This window comes from Homarus americanus, unplaced genomic scaffold, assembly GCF_018991925.1.
Source record: "Homarus americanus isolate GMGI-L3 unplaced genomic scaffold, GMGI_Hamer_2.0 scaffold24260, whole genome shotgun sequence".
In the NCBI taxonomy this organism is placed as follows: domain Eukaryota; kingdom Metazoa; phylum Arthropoda; class Malacostraca; order Decapoda; family Nephropidae; genus Homarus; species Homarus americanus.
In genome coordinates, this window is record NW_024721079.1 from 7,092,807 (window position 1) to 7,119,990 (window position 27,184).

Below are 27,184 nucleotides of genomic sequence, written 5' to 3' on the forward strand. Positions count from 1 at the left end.
CAATTTTTAGAGATTTAAGCTATCTTTAAGAAACACACAAGATCAAACAACAGATGCCTGACTTTTAGGTAAGTCTCTACAAACATTTACTCGCCCCTTATCAAAGCTACGTGAGGTTGTTTACCACTATGTTATGACATTTATTAGATATACCTGCACAAAGTTTGTAAAAAGAAGAAAAGCAAAACTGAACACTAGTTTAAGATGTCAACCAAAAAGACATTACATGAAGATAAACATGAACCAGATATCAGAGGGATTCTCACATTGGCAAGATTTTCTCATGTGCTGCCATAATCCTCAGGTTTAAAACTTAACACAAAACTGTCAACAAAGGTCTTTATTGTCACAATAATATACTGTACTGTAATACCTACCGGGAACGTTATAAAAAAGACATACAGTATATATTTTATCCGAGGGCTATTAGTACAATTTCCCTGATGTCTAGATTCTACATTATGATTACAAATAAAATTCTGTAGTAAATTACCTTCAATTAATATGAATGAGATAAATATTTGAAATTTGTTTTTCAAAAATCATAAAAAAAATTACATTCAACTTCATGGTCTACATCTCAGCAGGAGCAGTGTATTCAGTAATAACTGTATTCAGTAATAACATTTTGGATGAGTAAAATACAGTACAGAAAATTTAAATAAACACGCACATGCATACAGTCTGATACTTTACACCATTGCCAGAATCCTTATTTAATAATTACCACAAAACAGACTGTTTACCGTTAACTCTGAATACAGACAACACTATATAGCTCCTTCATTACAATATTAAACGCCTGCATATTTCACTTCATCGAAAGCCTTTCTGGCTTTCTTCAGTTCTTCATTCATGTTGAGGAGGTCATGGACTCTTGCATACTTTCTCTTGTCTTTTCTTACTAAATACATTACATCTTCAACTTGTACTCGCCCTGACCTGCCAACTTCCATCGCACGCTGTGTCTATATGAAAGAAAACACAATTAAAAATCGACAATCATTTTTATTATATTTTCTAAATTTATCTCTTAAATTATTTTATTTTAAAATGAGTCTTTTAGAAAATCCTCTACCACAAGTTTTATAAAGTTTCCTTCCACATCTTGTTCTGTAAGTTGCTTATGAAGACTAAAAGTAACTGAATATCAACTAAAGAACACCATCTAAGCCTTATAAATTTCTAGTCAACATTCGATGACTACTTACAATGCAACAATACAATATTTCATACCATCTGAGTTATAAATTCAATGACAAGATCCTCCAGAAGATCAACACTCTCTGTGTAGGGATTCTGATCATCTCCAAATCCATACATCATACAACGTAGCTCCTTGGAGAACAGTCTTTTGCGTCCACCTGTTCCAGAAGAAATGGCTGCTTCGGACTGAGTCTCCCCAGTCTCCTCCTCTTCATACTGAAAGAAATCGTCGCCATCATTCTGCTAGGGGGGGAGGGGGAGGAAACACAAGCAAGAGGAGGATATTGGAAGCAAAAATATTGGAAAATGGAGAGAAGGTAGCAGAAAGGTTAAAATTACCAAGAGAATAAGTGTTTGGGTGTAAGGATTAAGAATATTGGTAGTGCAAGAGAAGAAGAGTTTCAATGTCATGTATTGAGTCATGAACAGAGATTATTTAAATACACAATGTGTGTGAATTAAAGATGTATGGTACAAAAGTTATAAATTATCCAGCAGAGAAAGAAAATATAAAAGTTTTAATCAAAATGGCCATTTAAAAAATAACAGAAAATTTGCAATAAGAATAAAAAAATAATAATGGCAATTAAGCACAGTATATCATTGCCATTTCAAAATTGCATTAAAGTCAGCATAAAAATGGCATACAAAATGCATAACAGACCCAAGATATACAGTGAGTGTTTGTAAATATAATGACAATTATAAAAAGTTCACCAACGAATCATGACGGTCATCATTAAAAAAATGTAATTGGAAAGAAACACAATACAAACACAGGAGTAATGAAACAGTACAAGAAGTTGGTGTGTGTGGTGATGAGGTAGATGGTCATGTGTTGGGTTTAGGTGATGTGGTAAGTACAGTACATGTGGTAGGTTGTAAGTACAGTACATGTGGAAGGTTAAGAGAATTTATAAAGAATTACATAGTTATTTGTACAGTATTGGAATTTTTTCATAAAAGTATGATGCAAGAGAAGTTAGCAGTGAGTTAAAAGACATTAGAATAAGGTACAACAGATGGTAGACATAGGTGAGGTGAGGTCAATTGGGTGAGCGTAATTCATAGTTTGGAAAAATCACATTTTGATGAACCAAAAACAATGTGTTCATTAAAAGATACAGGTAATAATATTTCAAAGTATATTAATAACCACAAAGACCAGAGTTTAGTTGGAAAGTACATGATCAAACAAGAGGTTTACACGCTCACAAAATACAAACATCACGTGCAGCAAGGCCATGTTGTCAACAACAAAGGCATCAATATGCAACAATATTGTACAGTAGTAATATATTTTGCAAATATTGAAAAGCAGCACATAAGCATTAACAGTACCGAAGCACAATTATGGCATATAGAACAAGCAAAGGTGGTAAAAAATCACCACATTGTTTAACAGAATATGCATAAGCAGAATTAGTCAAGCCATTAGCAGTTACAGAGAGACAGACAAAGCATAAGACATACAGGAGTACATGAGACCAAAGAATTGAAGAGAAATGAAGGAATGTGGGATAAGGAGAGAGAGGAGAGAAGAGAACAAAATAATTAGAACTAAGTACATTACTGTATAACATAAGCAACATGCAAAAATTTATAGGACAACACTCAGTAAACACAAATAACTAAAATGAATCTGACCGTTTGAAAATGTAGGGGAGCAAAACAAAGAATTCAAACAATTACCTAAAAAAAAAAAAAAATACTGTGCTGTCTTATATTTAAATCATGACTGACAGTGATATCATTTAACTTCAACATGAAACTTCCCTCAAACGAATCATTGTTCATTTTCATTACCATTTATCAGAAGAAAAAAGCCAAGCATCCAAGACACAACAACCCTTTATTTTTTTCCTGTGTACAACTCCTCTGTTTTAGAGAGAGAATGAACAGCTTATCGATGCCACCTAGATTCATTACTATTTGCTCGGAAATATTCCAAATTTTTTTGTTGTACTGCAAAAGCTGTTGGCTAATTCAGTTTCTTAATACTGTATTGATATTGTGGTGTTTCTCCCTATACGTAATTAATTGAGATTTGTTCCTCCCTCTAGATAACTGAGAATTGTTCCTCCCTCTAGATAACGGAGGAAGTTGTTCCTCCCTCTTGATAACTGAGAGAGTTGTTCCTCTCTCTAGGTAACTGAGGAACTTGTTCCTCCCTCTAGATAAATAAGAAAATTGTTCCTCCTCCAGACAGCGGAGTTCTTTCTCCCTCTTAGTATAATGACTTATGTTTCATTCACTTCAAGCAGCTGCTAAATGTAATATAGTACTGTATTTAACACTGTAACACATGACTTTTACTCTAAGAATAAGAAGTACAGTTCAGTACAGTAGTAGTTAATACATTCATTGTAGTGGTGTTCAGGAGATGAAGAATATTTCCATTAAAAAAAAAAAAAAAAATTATATATATATATATATATATATATATATATATATATATATATATATATATATATATATATATATATATATATATATATATATATATATATATATATATATATATATATATATATATATATATATATATATATATATATATATATATATATATATCAATCCCACCACACACACTGAGGTATCCCAGCAAAAGAAATCGATAAAGCCAACTCACCCATAACTACAAGAGCTCTATCTACTGTTTGAGGCTAATTCTTGCCACCAATTATGACCATGCACTACACATCATGCACTACTGTACTATATTAACTCACAAAAGACTGCCAATTTAACATAAAATCATGGTAGAAGGGAAGTGTACAGTACATAGGTGATGAGAGCTTTTTTCTTTTTTTCTTATTAAACCCTATGAGGATGATGGTACAGTCGCTGACAAAATTTCCTTCCCCGTGGTGAAACTGAGTAACAGGAACGAGTCTCCGAAGTAACTTATCCTGACTGTCATCTGGTGCAGTTGTGCTATGTTATTTAATTTGGGGCCAATACTGCTTCACTTTGGGAGGGAGTGAAATTTTGATCCCGAATGTACAATTGCATGAAGGTTTAACACTTTCAGATTAACATTAGCATGATAGTTTAATACAGGTATGGGACCATTTATCTGGCATCCTGGTATCCAGAATGATCCAAAAAATGGCTATGTTCTGGAACATAATATTTAAAATGAATGCCAAAAGTAATTCCCGGGCTGAACAGAGATATTTCCAACTATTCCCTACCTGTGAGCTTTATGTTAGGTTAAGGTTATTTTTCAAATCATAATTTCAAGTAGATACAGGTATATCTAATATAAATTATTTTCTTTACTCAGTTACATACACTCAATCTTACATACATAAAATGAAAATAGATAAATAAAAAATATTTTTCAAAGGTATAAATTATTTTCCAACTCGTATTTTCGGGTAGACACACGTACAGTACAGTACTTTTCTTTTTTACTCGGCTACATACACACAGAATCCTATAAACATACAGTGCCAAAGGTAAATAAAAGAAAATTATCATAAGGTATAAAGTTTTTCGTATCTACGGGTTTACATCTGTGAAGCTGTGTGGTGAGTGTGTGGAGGTGAGAGGATCTGTGGTGGAGCATTGTTGCTAAGGTGAGTATCATGGGCGATGGCGATGCAGTTTTTACATTAACTTGTGTCTTTTTTTGCTCTTTTTATGCTTTCATTATTACTGTACAGTACTATTTATATGCTTTTGTTATTTATGTTTATATACAGTACCTACAATTTAAGATTTTAATGTTACTGCTACTTTTAGGGATAAATCTAGTGATCAGAACAGTCTTCACAGGCAGTTATAGAAGGTTTACTATACATTTGTACACTTTAGGCCAGGTGCTCCAAATTCCAGAAAAATACCCCTAGGTCCCAAGCAGGGCATATAAATGGTCCCATACCTGTACTTTTAGGTTAACATTAGAATGATAGTTTAAAACTTTTAGAATGATGGTTCAAACCTTTAAACTTCATGGTTTTATTCCGTGAGGACATTAGTTTAAACAATCATCCTCAAAGGGTTAAGCCATCATAGTTCAAGGGTTAAATCACTGTCTACAAAGGGCTAAGGTACAAAATATGAAGACCATTATCAGTGATTTTGTAGCCTTTTCAAGAAGACCAAAACCATTCTACAAAAGATTCCAACTATCTCATGATAGTTGTACTGTATAAATAATATACTGTATACTGTAAAAGTAATTGCAGATAGTAGAATAGACATTATAAGAGCAATTACAATACAGGGCTGTACAGTACTGTATTTTCGAGCATCAAATACGGTAATATTCAAATTCACATTTGTTAGCATATACAGTACTGTACAACATATACAATACTACCAGTACGTACAGTAATATCTCCGTTAGCCGGAATCCCTCTTAACCGGAACTCTCTGGTAGCTGGAATTGAAATTTTCTCGAAAAATTGTTCCCAAAGCCAGAATATTCCGGAAAATTCCGGCTGCGGAAAAGAATTTCCGAGGGGCACATTTTCTGGATAATTCAAGAAAATTTTCCCAGTACCTGGAAAATTCTGGAAATTCCAGATGAGCAATTTTTTTCTGTTTGAAAGATGACATAATGCACCATTCTGGAAAATTCAGGGGATGGAGGATTTCTTTCCAGGTTCGAGAGATGATGTAATGAGCAATTTCTGGAACTTCTGAGAAAATTTTCCCAGTACCTGGAAATTCCAGGGATGAGGAATTTTTTTCTGGTTTTGAGAGAGTTGTCTCATTGCCTGGAAATATCTCATTCCTGGAAGTACTCTGCACCAATTTTTCCGGCTAACAGAGATATCACTAAATACATGCACAGTATGTATTCAAAATATTGTATTTGCTTAATCTTATATTCACAACTCTAGGTAACTTTGAGAGACAGTAAAAACAAGAAAAAATAATTAAAGCAATCATCATCAACAATATTAAATTTCCAAGTTAACATTCAAGGCATCCACATTCACTAAACCTCCGGCCATTACAGTAAAATATAAAGACAAAACCTCACCAAGAACCAAAAGAGGATCCAGATATTCCCTTATCTAAATAAATTAATCATCACCTAATAGATCACTTACATTAAATAACTCTATATAATCCAAACTTGAAACTTATCAAAGAAAATACATGTACATGTATAAAGCCAAAAAGAATACTGCATAAATTCCAACCTGTTGCAGGTTGGAATTTATGCAGTATTCGCCCGCTTGCCCGTTGGCAAGTGGAAAATCCTTAAGGAGAGTTAAATTTGATGGTATTTACTAGCCCACTGGGAGTATGGTAATTTTGCAGCATGCAAAAGTGAAAGTGTCTAACACTGTTTAGCTATAGAGAAAAAACTGATTTTATGCAAAAAAAAAATATATACAGTATTACCCCGCCTAACGTGGTTTCACTTAACGCGTTTTTTCATATACGCGGTGCCTCGCCAGAGCTGAACTTTCATTTAACACGGATTTTTTCCACATATACGCGGTGAGTGTCCGGCTCCAGACGCTATTTTTAGATTTGCCCCACCCGCCACCCTGCCTGACTGCCTGTTTTAGCTCATAAAATTCATACAAATTACCCGGCCAGAATATAATTTACATTGCTGGAATTCTTATAATTTGGTGATCATTTTGAATATAAACATCATATATTTTGCATTAGACATACAAATTTTAGATAAAATTTTTTCTCTGAGTAAATATGTTATCTTTTGTGCAAAATATATGACATTTATATTCAAAATATTCCTGGTCTTACAAGGAATCCAGCAATGTCAATTATATTATCCTAACTTTAGTTTGAGGTATTATTTATTACTAAAAAGTTAAATACGTATTCTGGTTTTCCCACACATCTCCTTGGGATGGTTGGTGGGGGGTGGGGGGGGGGAGGGAGGGACCGACCGACCATCTGTTACCGTGTGAAGAATATTTTTTTTTTATTAACTGAAGATATTTGTTTTAGCTCATAAAATTCATACAAATTACCCGGTCAGAATATAATTTACATTGCTGGAATTCTTATAATTTGATGATCATTTTGAATATAAACATCATATATTTTGCATTAGACATACAAATTTTAGATAAAATGTTTTCTGAGTAAATATGGGCTAGTGTGCGTCTGTGCAAGAGGTCCAGTTTAGACACTCGGAAACTTTTCCCAGTAATCGGAAAAGGTTCCGGGTACAGTACGTATAAGGAATTTTTCGGGTTAGAGAAAGTTATCTTGTTACCCGGAAATCTCTCATCCCCGGAAGTGCTCTGCACCAATTGTTCCGGCTAACGGGGATATGACTGTAAAGTATTCCAAAATTCGAAAATATTCCAAATCCAAGATCTCAAGATTAACTCCCAAGTGGTCACCTAAAGTTATGCCCCTCAGCCTAACCAGGCTTTAATTTTACTACCCCAAAATTATCTAGGGTACTAACCTTCAGGTGATCCATAAAGGCTAAAATTGCAAATTGTCTCGTTCATAGTCACAACTACATCACTTTCATATAGATTCATGAGCATTCCTATCCTCATATGAAACTAATTATAACACACAATCATTTCAAGAATTTTAAACAAAGTCAGAGATAAATAAAAAAGAAAATGTATCAATAACCAGAATGGTATAGCTACTTTCACTTAACCAACCTGATCAAAACTGTCATCAGCTGCAGCCATTTTTTATCCACTCACTGAGTACTGTACTGTATATTACAGAGTACCAGGTACAGTATGCTTAACTGTATTTAATATTGAGTAAAAATTAAATCCTTATCTAAGCTTTTCATGTGATATATATTCTCAAAATTTATATTCCTCCTAGAAATCCATGTGATAGACACAGCACACTTGCACACTATCCAGGGCAATCACTGCAAAATGAAGCTTATGTCTTTTCTCTAGTTGTTCCTCTAATCCACAGACACCTGAAAGTAATACAAAGGGTCAGTAAGGTACAGTGTTCTCACATAATCTCAGGCATTTTATAATTTCTTGGTAAAAATAAAACATGGAAAACCAATACCTGTATAGAGTAGAGTACAGTGCAGTATATAAATGGAAGTACTGTACCTGGTATGGATATGAGTTATTTCCTAAGTAAGAAAACAGCTTCGGTAGTTTAGCTGTGTAAAAATACAATACCTGTAGTAATAATTTTCTTTTTTAGCTGATGGTATAAGCCCAGTCCCCCTTGTAGCTCATTGGCTCATACATAATATCAATTAATATTGATATATAACACAAATAAAACCATATATATAACTGTTAAGGATAACCCAATTCTGGCTCACTTTAATGATGAATTTAATGTATTTAAAAATATAACTGCTTGAAAACATTAACCTTCAAGACATGAGTGGAAATTTTTTCTTGTAAATAAAGAATATTTGCTGTTAAAGGCACAAACAAATTCACACTTTAGAGAACACATTCAGTACTATACTGTACTTATTATCTTATCAAAAATTATTATGTATGTATATCAAAACAAATGACACAAACATAAAACGCAACGGATAATAATGGCCATTTTATAAAGAGCAGAATCAAGTGAAAACACCACATATTCATGTAAAGGATCTGAAAGGAACCGCAAATGGGGCGGGACTTCTTAGCCTATTACCCTCCCGCCCCCCTTCTCCTCCCCAAAAAAATAAAAATAAAATAAAAATAAAATAAAAAATAATGTATCAGTAATAGCTCTTACCAAAATCTACCCTACAGTTTTCTTCCCACCATAACTACTGCACTCGGTGGCGTATTCTTAATGAACACAAGATATAATTTTAGAGTCTTCACAGTTTTTACTCAGGAAAGTCGAGGAGACTCAGTGTCCCTCAATGCATGCAGAAGGATAAGCCACATGCCCTCAATGGACATATGGACGTAACCATCCTTTCAATAACAGGCTAAAATGAACTTCAATGTGTTGGGTCATAAGGAATTTGAGCCATTTTAGTCAAATTTAATACTTTTTTCCCTTGATAAGCATGAAGTCTTATGTTATACAGTGATATTATATTACCTAAGAGTTGTTGTTCCCTAAGAGTGGCTATTTAATAAGGTTTTTGCAAATGTAATGGGAACAAATGCATGCAATTCGAAAACTGCATTCATTTGTTGAGAGGCTATGTAGACCAGCGGTGGCTCTCTGTCAGCTGGACAAAACTGGTCCACACTATTGTTTTTAATACGTATTTCTAAATAACCCAACAGTCTGCTTTCAGTTATAGTTTTTTCACTTGGGAAAGTTTTACTTGAAATAATAATTGGATCATATAAATAAAAATATTTACTAATTATTTAAATGTTCAGCAATAAGATCATTGACAACTTTACAGAGGGCCAGCATTCTGCATGATGCCTAGTCATTTTTTTTAACTACAGTAATTTATTTCTAAATTACTGTTGCTCACACTGAAAGATTAATATTCTTTTGCCGTAAGTATTTTTGCACCCATTATTAAATGATTTATAACAGATACTTTGTCAGATGCCACTGATATAATTTAAGAAATTAGGTGTTTATAAAAGCTTGACAACCCTTATTTAGAGAAAGGCCATAACTTACTTGATATTTGATTTGATAACTGATATATGTGGTGTTCTGCATGCCTCTCATCAGTGCACCCACGGTACACCACTGACTGCACTGTATACTGTACCTGTACTGTGATATTTTATTGTAAAAGAAAAGTTGTTTCTCATGTTTTAATTAATAAGAATCAAATGTTGACTATTGAAGGAAAAAGACTGTAAAGTGATGATAATGATGACTGTACAGTACAGGCATATCAATTTCAAAATAGTTGAGGAAGCATTGCCTGTATTTTCTCCACTATACTGTCTATAAAGCACATAGAGATATGAAATTACTGTTTTACCAAGTAATTTCCCTCTTTCAAGCCATGCTCACTACAAGTGATTTATGAATGAATGTAGAAAAAAAAAGGCTTAAAATTAAGGGAAAAAGTTGTCATATCATTTTAAGGCAATTTCTGAGAACAGCAACTGCCACCAGAAGCTGTTCAATATTGTTAATTTTTTCCACATATGTGCTTATCATTATAATAAGTACAAGTACAGTAATTTAAAAGAGGTGACAACTTCTTATTTGAATTATAAGTATTTTTTCTCTATCTATGATCATAAATCACTATAGTGGGCAAAGCATAAAGGAGGAGGGAAATTATGGGGTGAAATATCATGAAAAATTTATCATATGGCACTAATATGATGTCTCTACATGCTTTATACGCGAAGAAATTAATAATTTACCGTAAATAATACTGCACACTGTCACATCCACAAAAAATGTAAAATTGCACCATGGTGCTTCAACAAAGTTGCTTTTATTGGTACCAGATATCAAAATAAGTACTTTCTGTTTACTATGACGGGGGGTTCGTCCCCCGGCTAGGAAGTTAGGTAATGTTAGATAGATTTCTTTGGTTGGTTAATTCAGGCTCTATTACCCGGTAGGTTCTAGTAAATTTACCTATTTTAACATACTGTACTTACTATAATGATAAGAACATCTGTGGAAAAAATAAATGAATTCGAACAGCTCCTTCTGGTGGTACAGTAGTGCTGCTCTCAGACATTACACCGCTTTAATTACAAGTGGTCCCCAGGTTACGAACGAGTTCAATTCCTGAGGACGTTCTTAAGTCGGCACTGTATGTAAGTTGGAACACAAACCCTATGTGCACTATATCATAGCCTAAGTTCTTTTATACATCTCAAATCACTTAATTTAAGAGAAAAGAAGGAACTGAATGACAAAATACAGTAAAGGAAAGGAAATATTAAAGTTTAACACATTGAAACCTGGGACTGGCTTGTATGTAAAGATGGGCATTTGTAGGAATGACAGAGGCTTTATTGGGATGAAACTTAATGTTTGGATAAACATTATATAAAAAAAGCAGGATAGCCAGGTGCATTGTCAGATACCAATAAAATTTTGTGTTTGTCTTTCAAAATTGTTCCTATCATTCCGAATGAAGCCCAACGCTTTACCAAGGACTGAGGGTGTTATGCCTTTTTCAGAATGTTAATTACATTAACTTTCACTTCCATTGTAACTGTTTCCTTTTCTTGGATGCACTACTGTACTATCACTTGCATCAGGTTTGTGTTTGGGAGCCATGATGAGGGCAGCAAAAAACAACAGTTTGTACTTGATGACGCACGTTAATGTGGTGTTAATGTGGTGAGGGTAAAGCATACTGACGCTCCCTCAAGGCTTGTGGCCGGGTGACGCAAACTAGTTTTTGTACGTTAATACCATGAACCAGTTGTACCTAAGTCGGATTCTTAAAATAATTGACCTTATGGAACCTTGTTCATATCGGCAGGTGTTTGTAAGTCAGACATTTGCAACTCGGGGACTCCCTGTACTGTACTTAGTATCATCCAAACAATACCTGTGTAAAATATGAACAAATTCCATAAATTATTTCTACTGCTAACCATCTCCTCCATTATTACCAAGAAACCAGAAGGACCTGACCTAACCTATCCATTGGACCCCTCCAGTTTGTAAAGATTCATTTTATGTCAAACATGGAACTTTGTAATTCTATTTATATTGGGAAAAAAATTATTATGATTTTGATGCAAAAAAAATTTTCGTGTATATTTTAACAGATATTACCAACATTATTGGCAGGGCTTTAAAGAAGAGGGGTAAAATACTAAAAAGAACAACAAAAAAACCATTGATGACCTTACCTAACCTTTAAAAATTATAAAAAGCTAATGTTATTCGTGCTTTCAGTGTTTAGTATGAGATTGTGATGTTGTTTTCTGAGTTCAGAAGAGGAAGGATCCATAAGCTCGAAACCTCCTTACCTCAGTCTTCGCTTCTTAAGCGTCTACAGCGCATGTGCATTGACAACCCATATGAACCCAATTATTTTTCAGATTTAGGTAAGATGTGGGGGCATGAAGAAAGGGGGGGGGGGGAGGGGGGTTTGGTTTGGTGGTTGGCATCTTATTTATGTGATTTATTAAAAAATAAATCCAACTTTTTCCATTATGATTGTTGGGGAGGGGGGGCTAATCTCAAAAACTAGTGATTTCCGGCGGAAATGAATATCAAATTCGGTGAATTTATAGTATCACGCCGGTCTTTATTTCCGTATTAAAAATATGTATCTCGTAATGTTTACACAATTCTAAGACTTTGACGAAACTTGTGACTGAGCGAATGTAATAATATTGAAAAATTGATATCTCGGTTATCCTTAATTTCTGGTGGAAATATCATAGAAGAAAAATGTCTTAGAACTGTCTACACATTACGAAATATGTGTACATCTTAATAACAGTGAAAGAAAGTCCGGTAAATTTTTCTTGTAGCACCGTTCACTTGTAGCAAGTTAAAAATATATTTTTCTAGTGTATTTGTGTGTGCCGAGACCGAATATGACCTTCCTTTTTGGCGGAAATTAGCCGGGTTTTTTTTAGCGATTTTTTTCTTTGACGTTTTCCGAGAAATAAAAAGTGCCTAAGCGACTAACAAATACACAATAAAACACTAGAAAAACAATAACCAAACCTAACCTAACCTGACCTAACTTAACTGACTCTCACCATATGATGGAATCACCTATTTCTTACCTTATTGGCCTGGTTCTTGTTCGTCGTTGCATTCTGGGATTCTTACACAATGCCACATATGTTGGTCTTTGCGATATTTACATTCCGTCTTGCTCTTAGTACACTTTACTGAGGTTGGAAGAACACCATGCGATCGAAAAAATGCTATAGTTTCTACGTTGTTTTTTTTCCCCAAAAACTCGCAATCAGCTCCATATACTTTAAGTGACATCCATCGCAGACTTCCATGGTCGGAACTGAACTTGAATTTCAAAATATGAGACCCAAAATAAAACTCGATTTTGATTGGGCCAAATATACTCTGAATTAGCAAAAACGCTTTTGATTGGCCGCGTGACGTGTACGGGTACGCCTGACCGTCATGATTTATGAAGGAGACGCGAGAGACAGCAGTGTTGGGTGAGAGGCAGACGATAATGGTGGGAAATAATGGAAAATATAAATTTATTTGGAAAAGCTATCTCCGTTATTATACAATTCCGCCGGTAATGTAATAGATGAAAATTATCTTATAATTAGATGTCTTATTCGAATATGATAATAGATTAGTGGTAGGAATGAACGGTGCTACAAGAAAATAATACCAAAAGGCCGGTGCAAGACTATACACTGACCATTATTACTTCAGTATTAATATGAGTACCGGAGATAAAGTATGGTCATACAGAGTACAGTACAGTACAGTGTTCAATAACGACATAACAGTGCAGGTATATTTTTTGTGTTAATTAATTTCAAAGGAAAACTGAGTTAGCTCAATGGAAAAATAACCAAAGAAAGATGTCAGAAGCCTGTGCTCATTGTCACCTTCCTTCCCCTCTAAAGAAATAGTTCAGAATATATAAGAAAAATAGAAGATGACAGAAATGTTTACCTTCATCAGCCAGTCAACTGTAAACAACAAACACTCACAAATAACTTAAACAAATATTAATACAAATTAGATCAACCAATAGATTTTTTGTTGTTTAAATAAATAAATATATATTAATTTGTATATATTTAGTGTGGTGGAAGTCAATTGGAATAATATATAAACAAGGAAACACTGAATAAACAGATCCCTTGGGACTATCTTCTATTAAATTAACTTACATTTTTACGTGCACTGCTTATACATACACGTATCAAAATAATATAAATTTGTATGTATGGAGATTTTACCTGATAAATACATAGATATATATCAGAGTATATGTGTGCCAGTTTCCCGCCAGTATTAGTATCAACATGGCCTCCACAGACTCGACCATGGAGGTGGATCTTCCCTCTAATTCAACTCAACCAACACCTTCAGGGTCTAAAGCTGCCCACACACCATGGTAAGTATCACTAGGAACCTTTATTTGAAGTATATTTTACGTTAACAATAAGAAACATTAAAGAGTTTCTTCATGACAGTAATTATTTGTGTGTTTCCAGTAATACTCGGCTGTTGTCTGCATGAACACTTTTTAATTTATTTTCATTTTCCGGAACAATAGAGGCAGATTTATCACTCTGGCTGGGATTGCAATATTTTCCCCTTATAATAGGTAAGGTGTCAGTAACCTTACTCGTAAAATTCTCTTGAAACTTGATTAGCCATATGAGGTTTTCTGACAGTTTTATTTTTTAATACTATTTGCTGTTTATTTATTGTAAGAAATGCCAGACCTCATAAAGTTAGTAAAGAACAAAAGGTGTGTATGTTGACAATGAACTTAAGTTGTGAGAAGGTGAATCAGGCAACGAAACTAGTCTTATAAGGTGGCTTAGATATCTGAATGGTCCATCACTCGTCACGATCTTCAAGATTGAGGTGCTTCCCCATCTGATCCCTGTGACATGCTAGAGACTGTCAATTGATTGAAAATGTCCAAAGGAGGGCCACCGAACTCGTGCCGGCACTTAGGCATCTCATCTACCCTGAGAGATTAGAACGCCTGCAACAACCTAGCTTATACTACAGACGGGCAAGGGGTGACCTAATTGAAGTCCAGTGTCCATACCTGGAGCTGGTGGACATTTGCCCACAACGGGTCACAGCTCAAGGTTGAAGAAGCCACAAGTCCAGAAAACTGTGAGGGCTAACTTTTTTGGAATGAGAATTGTGAATGCTTGGAACAACCTGCCAGAGATTGTTGTGACGGCACCGTGTGTGAGCTCTTTCAAGACCAGACTTGACCAACACTGGAGCAGGTTCAGATACATTCAGGAGCCAGTGCATGCCCAGTACTGGCTAACAGTGTGTAACAGAGAAGTGACTGACCGCCCAAGTGGCTAACTAGCCGATCAGTGGTGAAAAGGATAAAAGAACAGAAAGAAAGCTTAGGTTGGTTCCTTGATAGTATTGCCTTTAATTGCCCCACAACTTTTTTTTTTATCTGTCATGTAGTTTAGACAATTTTAAAACCCTTTTCTTCTATGAAATTATCTTCGGAAGCAAGCAGTAAGTGAATGTTAAGGTAAGAGTGATATTAAGGTTAGGTTAGGTACTGATGGCAAAACCTGGGGGGATCGGGTGGCAAAGTTCCACTCTACTAGGACAATAAAAATAAGTTTTTCCTAAGGCTGTTGATGAGTTTTGAACAATTATGACTTTCATTTCCGTCGGAAATCACTAATTTTTGGATGAGGGGTAGAGGGGGTGATATCTCAGAAACTAGTGATTTCCAATGGATATGAAGGTCATAATTGTTCAAAACTCATCAACAACCTTCGGGAAAACTTATTTTTGTTGTCCTTGTAGAGTGGGGTTAATTAAAAGCAAATTTACTGGTTCTATTAATGCGCAATCATAGTGAGCCTTTCCTGGGTAATTATTCCATTTATACCTGCATACAATTTAGGCATGACAAACAATATTTTTTAAGGTAGTTTTTCATGCTGAATACAGTGGTGATATTGAAAGTTTGAGGAAATGCATCATTATTGAGTTATGATCCTTCCTACCCTGATATATCTTGATCCCACCAAAGCTAGGCAGGGCTTCGAAACAGAGGGAAATGTGGAATTATAAACTTACCCAAAAGAACCCAACCTAGTGTGGTCATTGTACTCACTTATTGGGTAACTATTCCACAAACACTGGCATGCCATTTAAGCTCATAACCTGATACAGGGGTACTGGCATATGTTGTAGGTTCATAAGTCATTGTTTGTGGAGTATCGGCCCTTACTCGCAGCCATCACTCACTTCAGGCTTCGTGATGAGGAAATTACAGTGTCTTATTTTAGTTATCTGGCAATTGTCCACACAAACCCAATGATTGAAATTATTGGGGCCTTAAAATTGGGGTACCGGTAACTTACTTGATGGGGTAAACAGATTCCTTCTGCTTAATTTCTTTGGGGCCCAGTTAACAGGTTTTGAATTTTAATACCGGTATGTAGTGCTGCCTGAACCTGTGGCTTCACTGATTATTGTTAAGTGCAGCAACAATGATGGTGTCACCTTAAGATTAGACACCCACACTTATCTCACGAGGAATATTAACACCATCTTAGTGCTAACCTAATATGACCCCCCTCCCATGTAACATTGGAGTGGCTAATCTTGAGCTAGAATGAGCTTGGGTGTCTAATCTTCGGGTGACACCATTGCTGCATTTATTGCATGAAGTCTTGGTTTGCTATATCATAGCTAGATAGAAAATTTACAAGTGGACTTTAGATGGTTTTGTGGATTTCATTGCAGTTTTACTTTGGAGTAATACAGTATTACTGTACTGTACTATACTGTCTTCATGTCATTAGTGACAGAGTTTAATATAACTTGATTCAAAATTATGTTAAGAAATCAACTTTACTTTCAGGGTTGAAAAATATCGGCCTACGACATTTCCCGAGATTGTTGGTAATGATGAGACTGTGGCAAGGCTGGAAGTGTTTGCCAAGCAAGGCAATGTTCCCAACATTATTATAGCGGTAAGTCAACCTTAAGAATTTATTAAGTGTTTTTCTTATTAAAATCTGATATAAATAAAGACGAGCCAAAATATAGGTTTATCCCTAAATCACTTATGGAAATATTATCATTATTTAACTTCAACATTTTAATAGTCTTTAATAAACACAAAATTATCATACAGTACATAATTTGATATATCTTTCAGGGCCCTCCTGGTGTTGGCAAGACAACCACCATCTTATGCTTAGCGAGGGCAATTTTAGGTTCAAGTTTTAAAGAGGCTGTGATGGAATTGAATGCTTCAAATGATCGTGGTATTGATGTTGTGAGAAACAAGATCAAAATGTTTGCCCAGCAGAAAGTAACACTGCCAAAAGGAAAGCATAAAATTATTATATTGGATGAAGCAGACAGGTACTGTATAGACTATTTTATACAGTAACTTTTTGTGTTAGTTAATTCTTTTACAGTACGCTGTCAGTGAGTCAGATAGGGCGGGGTGTATAATGGTATGGTGTTTTCCCCATATTCTGTTTATCATTTGGTGTTTACAATAACCTGTTATACACCTGGCAACTTACTGTATAGGGCTAGAGTTAAAGGTCGTTGTTATGAGAATGGATTTTGTATTTTTTTGTATTTTGTATTTTTTTTTAATGCATACTTTTGTCTTACAGCATAAACCTTCACTAAAGTTTGCTCAGTAGATCATGTTTGGTAGATTATAAAATGTGTGTTTTGACTGATATATATATATATATATATATATATATATATATATATATATATATATATATATATATATATATATATATATATATATATATATATATATATATATATATATATATATATATATATATATATATATATATATATATATATATATATATATATATATATATATATATATAACTGCTGGTACATTATTTTGTTTATTTTCTATTTTCTAGTATGACAGATGGTGCTCAACAAGCTTTGAGAAGAACAATGGAACTGTACTCCAATACCACCCGCTTTGCCTTAGCTTGCAACTCGTCTGAAAAAATTATTGAACCAATTCAATCAAGATGTGCTATGTTGAGGTATTCCAAGCTCAGTGACTCCCAGGTATAGACAATATATAGTTTATTTGTTGGTCTTAGTTTTATAGACATATTAGAAACATAAGAAGGAGATGTGTTGCAGCTTTTACCATTTGTTATACCGTACTTCTTCTTAATCGAGTTGTGGCAAACCTTGGAGTACTGTACATGGCCATCAAACACCTCCTTGTCATTATGGGTGACTGAATTTAACTTATCCTGCAGTTATAGAGGTGCCATATATTGTGAAGGGCTACATGTACTGAACATTCTTTTCTATGTTAACACAAGTTGGTGCCTTAATACAGCACATTAAGTTCCACAAATAGCTTTTTCTATCCGATTAACTTTTCTCCTCACCTCCAGTTCCCATCTCCCTCCCTTTCTATTTCTCTTTATGTCCATTCATCCAATGCAAACCCTGATCCAAGTTTTACCTAACCCTTCTTTCACTTGCAGGTATCCTTCATTGTGGTTTTACCTTTTCTCTGCATCCTATTCACTTTACACTGTGCTCTCAAACATGTTATTTCTGTCACTTCTAATTTGATTTTTCCTCTTGCATCCAGAGTCCTTACATTACACTCATTTATAGTAATGTTGGTGCAGTTGTTCTTGTATATATCTCAGTCTTTCTCTCTTTTTTCTAGGTACTTTCTAGAATTCTGGAAGTATGCTCGAAGGAGGACTTGAGTTATACAGAAGATGGTATGGAAGCGATAGTGTTCACCTCTCAAGGAGACATGCGACAGGCGTTAAACAATCTTCAGTCCACCGCACAAGGATTTGGTCATGTGTCATCTGAAAATGTGTTCAAGGTATGACCTTAAGCAGTCTGAAAAAAGTGATATCAGTACCTTGTATTCATATAATGCTTTGGACCTGAGCATTAGAATCTAATTGGTTCACCTAAGGTGCTATTGATGACTATAAACATTGCCTTCTAAAGTTTAGGTTTACATAAAAAACATAGGAATTAACACATTGTAAGAGATCTGATTAAAGTCTTCACGCCCTATTATTTACCGTGACATTTTAACTCATGCAAACATGGGTCTCTTGGACTAGGTTAGGTTGTGAATTTTGTTTTAAAGACACCCACGTGTACCCCGGTCCTATCCCCAGACACACCCATATTACAGGTCCATTTTCAAGGGCTCATGAAAGAAAAAGAAGACTTTTGGGGATAAATTAGTCGAACAAACATAGTAATAATTAATAATATTTTGGGGAGGAATACAATGCATCAGTGGTTCCAACCGGGGGTAATTTTGACTTTCCATGTGGGAGTTGATGGCAGACACACAATTAAAATATTTACAGATATCCCTCTTTTAACCGTATGGATTCCTGAAAAAACGATCGTTAAGCAAAATGATTGCTAAATGAGGGATAACGAGAAATAATATCCTAAAAATGGGATAACAAGGAATAATATCCAAGGAGATGGCATGTAATTGTGTAGTCCTGTCACCCACTCGCCACCCAGTAGCACTCAGAGGGGGTGAGGCTGAGCTGTGAGCCATATTATTATTCAACTCGTAATTTTGGGTAGATAAACTTATTTTCTTAATTTTTCATAAAGAATGTGCAAAAATAAATATAAGGTCAAAAACATAACACAAAGGGAATAAACATTTCTTAAGTGCACTGGAGTTAACCCACAGAGCAGGGAAGGGGGGTAGCAGGGTGGGGGATCTCTCAGTTGTTTTCTGTCTTGTGATCCCGTAAAACAATTGCCAAAGACAATGCAGTATTTTTTCTTATTTTATTTATTTTTTACCATTTCTCACATTTACTGGTACGTACAACAGTATACAATTGACACAGTTCTAGCTGACTCAAGAGACATTTGTGGCTGCTACCTGAATGCAGTGAAGTAATATAGGGGAAGGGAGAGTGCGGCTGGCCGCAGTTACAACTCACTGATACTACCCCAGTACATATGTTCACTCCCATGCTCTTCACTTTTCTTATTTTATAGTATGTTTTCTTTATTTCTAAGCCACATTAGAGTATTGTACTGATGTGCACTTGGAGCAGAGTGAGTCAAAGAATGCTAAATTGAAAATTGATAATCATTAATTAGAAAGGGTGTTAAAATTTTTAAATCGCTAAACTAAAAAAATCGTAAAGCGAACAATCGTTAAATGAGGGATATTATATTGATTAACCAGCATAATACAGTTGAAATATTGATTAGTATCATATAAGCATGATTTGTACCAGTGAATTGATGTTGGGACAAAAGCAGGGGGTTAAGCCTCGCCCCCTCAGGATCACACTAGGGAGTGAGGAGGAAAAATGGCAGAATTCCTCCGGCAGGCAAACTTAGCAAGGAAGCAGGCATTTGAGATGTATTTGTTCACAGACACTTGCGGTAATGCAGGAACAGCACAAAAAGCTCCTGCTGGTTTTAAAACAGAAAGAGGAGGAGTCGAGAAAGGAAGCAGGGACAGGTGCATATAGGTTTATACTCAGGGGAGGGTAGTGAAACAAGTGTTAGCGACACAGGGCCAGGGGCAGCAGTGCACCCTCCACCCACTCAACCCCACCGGGAGGCACCGGCTCAGCCTACCCAGGACAGGAGGAGGCAGCGCCGATGTAAACCGTGGTGCCCACCAAAATGCAATTAATGCCAGCAAATGCTGCAACTTCTGAGGAGGAGAATATGGGTGGAAGTTTATTACTAAAACAGAGAGCGTTACGAGAAACAAATTCTGGCAAAGATGTCATATGCACTAATACCGTGCGTTCCTTGATAAGAGGGAGAGTTTGACACTACTAAAATTACACCAACCAGATATTGTAGGAGTTGTAGAACTGTTGTGCAGAACAGAGAATGTTAGAAGGGAATGTGAGTTCGAGAGTATTGCTGGATATGACTCATTTACAGACTAACTCAAGTCCTACCCAGGAGGGAGTGTGGTTATCATGCTGAAGCCAGACCATGAGCCAGCCGAGCGAGGTAGAGAGAGGATGTCTTTGAAGAATCCAAGTGGTGTAAATTAAATTAAAGGAGGACTTACTTATGGTGGGTGTATCTACAGATCCCGAACTGTAGCCCACCAATCAAAAGAACTTGAACCTTAATAAACAATGCGTGATGCTCAGCCCAGCCACCTCCTTATGTGAGACTTTAACTGCTGGCTTGCTCGGCCGGGCAGTGGCAGACAGAATAATCCTCTCCACTGGCAGAAACTCTGAGATAATTTTCTGTTCCAGCACTTGAGGCCCGACCTGTACAGGGAACAAACACCCGCCACTTAACCTCATCATAACAAACGAGGGAGGTATAATTGTGGCTCGTGCCTTGCCCAGTTGGCACCAGTCACCATACAGTGTTGTCATTCAGATTTGCTGTTACCTAGTTCAAAGATAAGGCCAGGCCAAAGTGCAAATATTACAAGGGAAATTACAATGGGATGAGGGAAGGGTGGGGGTATCAACTGTACGACATTAAGGTACAAGAAGCATGAACACTACACTGAATATCATAACAATAAAATGATGCATTTTGATCGGTAATATACAGACCAGAGCCAATTAGCACAAGATACGGGGGATCTACATGAACCATGCGGCCAGTCGACAAAATTAAGAAGAAAAGCCAATTAAAGGCGTGGGTTAGGGTCAAACGATGAGCAGGACAGGAGGATGTATACAGAGCCAGAAAACCAAGCAAAGATAGAGTGTGGAGGGCGTGAAAAAAGGGTTTAAAGGCTGTGAACACGCGAGATCAAAGTCCATTGAAGCGTTTTACCAGCTATGCAATCGAAATTGAAAAGCAGCGGTAGAATTATCAGACCTGAGGCTTGAAGATGGTAATTCATAAGATTCTGACCAGGATAAAGCTGAGCGATGAACAACTTCTTTTCCTCCAGTGTTCACAAGAGAGGATGCAACCTAACCTTCCTCGTTGAGGACAGGCGGTTAGAGCACAGCACTTATTACATTGTGTTCACAGAAAGAGGCCATTAAAAGTAAGCCTGGCCAGGCTAAAAGTTATGAGTGCTGGACCTGACATGGTGCATCTAGAGTGCTAAAGAGGCTGTGCAACAGGCTTGCAGAGCCCCTGAAGGTCTCATTTTGTAAATGCCTGGATGAACAAATGGGGTCTGTGAATGGTAAACTATCTCTAAGAAGGCGATAGGCACTCCCGAACAACTATAGACCGGTGAGCCTGACCAGCATAATATATATAAAGAATACTTGAAGTATTATCAGAGATGCTGTGATGGAACATCTCAATGTATATAAAAATTTTAGCATAGTTTTATGCGGAAGCTCTTCGCCAAACTGTTGCTCAAGGTATTGGATATTTGGACCCACATATTCTACGGGTGGTAATATAAATAATATTTACTAGATTTGAGCTTTTCGACAGTGTACTTACGAAGGCTGAAAATCAAACTGGAAGAATGCAGATTAAGAATACCATGGATGAAGACTTTTTCTATGACCGCAAGCAATGTAATGGTGATTAATGGCCGCGAAATGCATCATCTGTACCTGTAACAAGTGGGGTACAGGGGGTAGTGTATTAGATACGCTATTTGTTTGTTTGTTTCATAAATGATATGCCTGGCTGTTGTACACTCCTCCATACAAATGTTTGCGATGGCCTTAAGTTATTTGGAAATTAGAATAGCCGGACTGTGAGAGCTGCAGAAAGGACCTCTGGCTGGCTCCGTGGTCAAGAATGGCTGCAGTTCATGCAGTGTAGAGGATGCACCTGGGACCCACCAGCAGTGGGGCGTGCCATATGTCCCAGCGGGATGAGAAAATGCTAGTTGAGACTGTGTGTGAGAAGGACCCTAGGTGTGTGTATGTTGACAATGGGCTGACAGTTCTCGGGCCATTGTGGGGAAAGAAAGGTAAATCAGGCAAATAAATTGTGGGTCTTATAAGAAGGTCGTTCAGATATCCCTGAGCGGCAGTCCGTCCCTCGTGACCGATCTTCGGGGTAAGTGCTTCCCATCTGGTACTGTCACCCCATCTAGTCCCGAGATTATACTGAGAGGGACTGTCCAGTTGGTTGAAAATGTTCAAGGAGGAGCCCGCAAGCTGGTGCCTGCGCCCAGCCTCACGCTACCTGCGAGATTGGGCCTGAACTTACTAACACTCTACAGGCGGGCAGGGGGCTGGGTTGAGGTTACTCAGCATCTCTAGAGGCACACTACTCAGTTGAGTCCTTACTTGCAGGCTGGGGCCTTCTGCTTACAAGGGTCACAGCTCAGGAGATGAAGCACGCAGTCCGGCTTGGTGAGGCAAACTTTTTCGGAGTGGGGTTGTAAACTCTTGGAACAATCTACCAGAAAGTGTTGTGGCGGCACGGAGTGTAGCTCTTTCAAGAAGACTTGACCAGCACTGGAGGCGGGTTCAGGTACATTCAGGGGCGGTGCATGCCCAGTGTTGCCAACCAGTCACGTGGCAGGCGTGACAGGCGCCCGAGGCGGCCTGGCGGCACGGTGAAAATACTCAAAAAAGGAAAGAGAGTCGTGACCGATCATGCATGCTGGCGATCAGTGAAGGATAAAGTAAAAAAAAAAAAGTAAAAGATATTGGTCAGTATTGGTGGTGTGGTAATAATGTAGTGCAGCCAGCCAGGTACAGTTGTGGAAATGTGTTCTTACACCCTTTGTGGTAACCTGTGTCTCCATACGGCAACATCACAGTAGTAGTACAGTACATTATCACTATTTAAGAATGAGTGGGCATTGGTCGTGTAATAATGGATGTGATTGGTGGATAGGTTTGCTATAGGTCGTATAGTTTGGCCGTTTGGAGGCATGGGTTACCACATGTGGTGTAGGAACACATTTTTTGCAACTGTACATATTACAGGTAGCTGCAGGTGTACTTACTCCATCACATTACTCATATTCAGTGAACTGATAGTAATTAATTCAACAAAAAGCTGCAGTAGTCAATAAAAAATTATAGGAGAGGATCAGGAGTGTGGTATTTTATAATATTTTAAATGTCTTTGGTGTAGGAATTGAAAGAGGATAAGCCAGGAAGATTTCCAAGTGTTAGGCTAGAGCTGGCTGATGTGGCCTGAACAACCGTGTGTGGGGCCAGACAGCAATAATTACTGACTATTAACTCACAAACACTGGAGATCAGGTAATGACTGTGGGTAATTTATATGCATCCAGCAATATGGAGGTTATGGGCAAAATGTACTTTTTAGCATCAACCTGTCTTTCCTATGTTTTACTGCAGCTTACAATGTGAAGAGATGATATAACTTGAAAATTTCTTTGCTAAAACCCCATTGAGTTATATTTGCATTTGTTTAATATTTTTACCTTTTGAACTAGAGTCCCATGGGTGATGATTTCCTGATGATGAATGGTCATTTTTTCCATCTTTTCAGGTGTGTGATGAACCACATCCAATTTTGATCAAAGACATGATTCTCTGTTGTGTAAATGCTAAATTTGATGATGCTTATAAGGTGAGTCATGTACAGTATATATACTGTATATGTATATATTTTTTTTTCCCCACACCTTTCTGCATTTTACCACTACTGGATGGCCAGAGTCAAGAGTAAAATATACCTACCTACCTACATACATACAATTCCTATTTTTAACTACTGTATCTACCCATTGACTGTACAGTATAAATGGTGATGAATACAATACAAAGATAATAGACATTGTGTCCCTTTGTTTTATGTTGTTTTCATATTCATTATCCTCTAATATGTGACCCTAAACTTTTCATTTCAAGGAGAATTTTTTGTAGCATCTCATTGTCTGATTCATTTGTTTTCCTATTGGTTTTTTCCAGATCTTAGCTCACCTCTGGAAGTTGGGCTATGCTGCTGAAGACATTATCAGCAATGTTTTCAGAGTCTGCAAAAACACTAATATGGCTGAGTTTCTCAAGTTAGAATTTATTAAGGTAAGAAAGAATATTTATACATCAGTATTAAGTACTCTGATATGGAATAAATGTATGGGTATATGGCTTTGCTTTGGATGAATCAGGGCTAATGGATCCAGCACTCCAGGCATAATGGTGTCTGGTTTGTATCCAGAGCACCTCCAGTCCACCCTGCTGTTGTGGAGGTGAAGACAGTTAAGTGCAGTGACAGTGCCTCCCTGTGTATTGTATCTGCATTGTCCCAGTCAGGCCATAATGCTTATTGAACCCAGTTTTGTTTTCATGTGTAGGTCAGAACGAGAAATTAAAGTGAGAATTTGTGACTTTGGTTTAAGAAATGAGCCTTGGTAATGATGAGCAGAAGTTGTCAGTTTTATGGTAAGTTGTGCTGAGTCTAAGGAAGACTTGATGAGAATATTAATATAGGTTATTGAAGAATGTTGAAAGAAACTTTGTGGTTGTCCCTCACCAATTCATTTATTCTTGATGTAACTATTTTCCATGATCCACTCACACAAATGGGAGTTAAGCACAGTCTGTACACACATACAGTAATTACTTCACACACTTTCCCTTTTACAAAATCTAAAATAGTTTCATTTAATGAAACTTATCAAGGCTACTCAGCTTATGTAGATCTTTTGCCCACATGGTAAATTTAAAAATCCTTTGTTACTAAGGATTTTTTTTTGTACATTACCGTGTACAATATAATTTTGAAAATAATTATATTCTCTGCTCTGTTACAGGAAATAGGTCTCACCCATCTACGTATAGTCCAAGGAACATCATCGCTCCTCCAGTTGTCAGGACTCCTGGCTAGATTGTGTTCAAAATCGCTTGAACCTTCCAAAATACCAACTTTTTAAGAACCTCGCTCCACTTAGTACAAGGTGGCCGACTTCAAGAATAACACATATTCTCTTCATTCATTGTCATACATTCATATACAATATACCGATGTGATATGGTGTGGTGTTCCTCTTCCACAACAAGACCCCAAATACCCATCTAGCTCATGATATTTGATTTTATATTTTATAACACTCACATATTTAAGGTATATAGTCTTACTTCAGGTCTTTTGTGTAATTGATGGCAGGGGAATTTTGTAGTGTATGTAGGGTGAATTTTTGTACACCATCCAATTGTGCAGGCAGACATTTATTAGCCATATCCCACTCCCATCTACATGGAATAAAACACAGGTACTGTACACATAAGACTCATCAGCCTCACAAGATATCATTATGATCCCTGCACCACTGACTCTCGGATGTGGTAAATAATACAGGTTATTGGTAGATATATAGACAGGCATTTCTTGAATTATGTGAAAGTTCTGTTCTAGAAAACCATCCATAAATCTATGCTCCGTGAGTCGAGATATGCCTGAACTTTACAACCTTCCATTGTAATTGGATTGGGAAGTTCATATTGCAATTTACAGTCCTCCCTGAAATTACAAAAGGTTACTGTTCCTCAATTTACAAGTTTACTGTAACTGAATAACTCTTTAAACATAGATTGATGGATGTCTGGAGATAATCTGTGGAGATTGTTTTAATAAAATTTGATATTTTCTAGCAATTCAAAATGACTTTTGCCATTTCCTCTGTTTTATATACTATACAGTTTTGTTCTCTATTAAACATTGTCATAAATAGACTTTTATTACTTGTTCATAATTCTGAAGTTTCCCTATTCAAAAATTATTGCATTACTGACATCAGTTAAAACCAGTAACTTGTACTTGGCTCTTGATTCTGCTAAAGCAGTTATGTATTTTTTTTTTTTTTTGCCTTTAATCAGTAGTTTTAACTACCGTATGCTGGTTACCATATTTTACAGCATATAAGACACTTCTTTGTCTGAAAAATGGTAAAAAAAATCAGCCTGCGTCCTATATGTGAAGTTGCGGTCTCCCTTAAGCTAATGAATACCCCAGTTGCTGTCTCCAATAGGCTAAATTCTACCTAACAAAACTCCAGAATTAAATTTTTTTTTATTGCTAACTTAAACACATTATTATTATTATTTTTAATTATTTTTTTATTGTAATTATAAAAGCTCGATTTATAACTACTGTGATGATACCCTGAGAGGATTAACGTCCATATGGCAGACACCCAACTCTTCAGAGGTAGCTAAGCAGTAACTATTTCTGAACTCTTACAAGCATTACACTCTATTAATGCCATACCTGTAACATTTATTTTTAGATCTACAAATACTTGATAAAAATGAAGATTTACAGATAACTTTTTTTCACATTTGCATCTGTTAACATCGCTGGCAGCATTGTAGCCAGGTTAGACTCGTCACTGTAACCATGCATATTGTGAAAAAGTAAAAGAAATGATTGTCCTAAGGGCAAACGCATAAAGGGAATATACATTTCTTTGCACACGAGTTTGTTGGCTCAGTGAGGTAGGGAGGTGTGTGGGAGGCGTTTCCATTGTTATGGTGAACCAGGGAGTATATGCAAGTGGCAA

The 27,184-nt window shown here is 36.4% G+C and overlaps 2 protein-coding genes across 7 annotated transcripts; one reads left to right on the forward strand and one right to left on the reverse strand.

Annotated features, from left to right (window-relative positions):
• LOC121861511 (transcription initiation factor TFIID subunit 13-like) lies at positions 1-14,066 on the reverse strand. Of its 6 annotated transcripts, none has more exons than XM_042359313.1 (4): positions 13,977-14,066; positions 7,833-8,110; positions 1,237-1,449; positions 1-968 (listed from the first exon to the last, which is right to left on the reverse strand). In XM_042359313.1, the coding sequence occupies exons 2-4, from the start codon at positions 7,860-7,862 to the stop codon at positions 795-797; spliced, it is 417 nt and encodes a 138-aa protein (XP_042215247.1). In that variant the 5' UTR covers positions 7,863-8,110; positions 13,977-14,066; the 3' UTR covers positions 1-794. The 6 variants fall into 6 exon arrangements, with proteins under 6 accessions (XP_042215247.1, XP_042215248.1, XP_042215252.1 ...); XM_042359314.1 differs by lacking the exon at positions 13,977-14,066 and adding an exon at positions 13,687-13,720; XM_042359318.1 differs by lacking the exon at positions 13,977-14,066 and adding an exon at positions 13,687-13,709 and having other exon boundaries at positions 1,237-1,422.
• LOC121861510 (replication factor C subunit 2-like) lies at positions 14,020-26,355 on the forward strand. The gene is made up of 8 exons (XM_042359311.1): positions 14,020-14,134; positions 16,610-16,721; positions 16,910-17,118; positions 17,658-17,814; positions 18,440-18,607; positions 24,172-24,252; positions 24,594-24,707; positions 25,439-26,355. Exons 1-8 carry the CDS (start codon positions 14,043-14,045, stop codon positions 25,556-25,558), a joined length of 1,053 nt encoding a protein of 350 aa, XP_042215245.1. The 5' UTR covers positions 14,020-14,042; the 3' UTR covers positions 25,559-26,355.
• Positions 26,356-27,184: the final 829 nt, after the last annotated feature.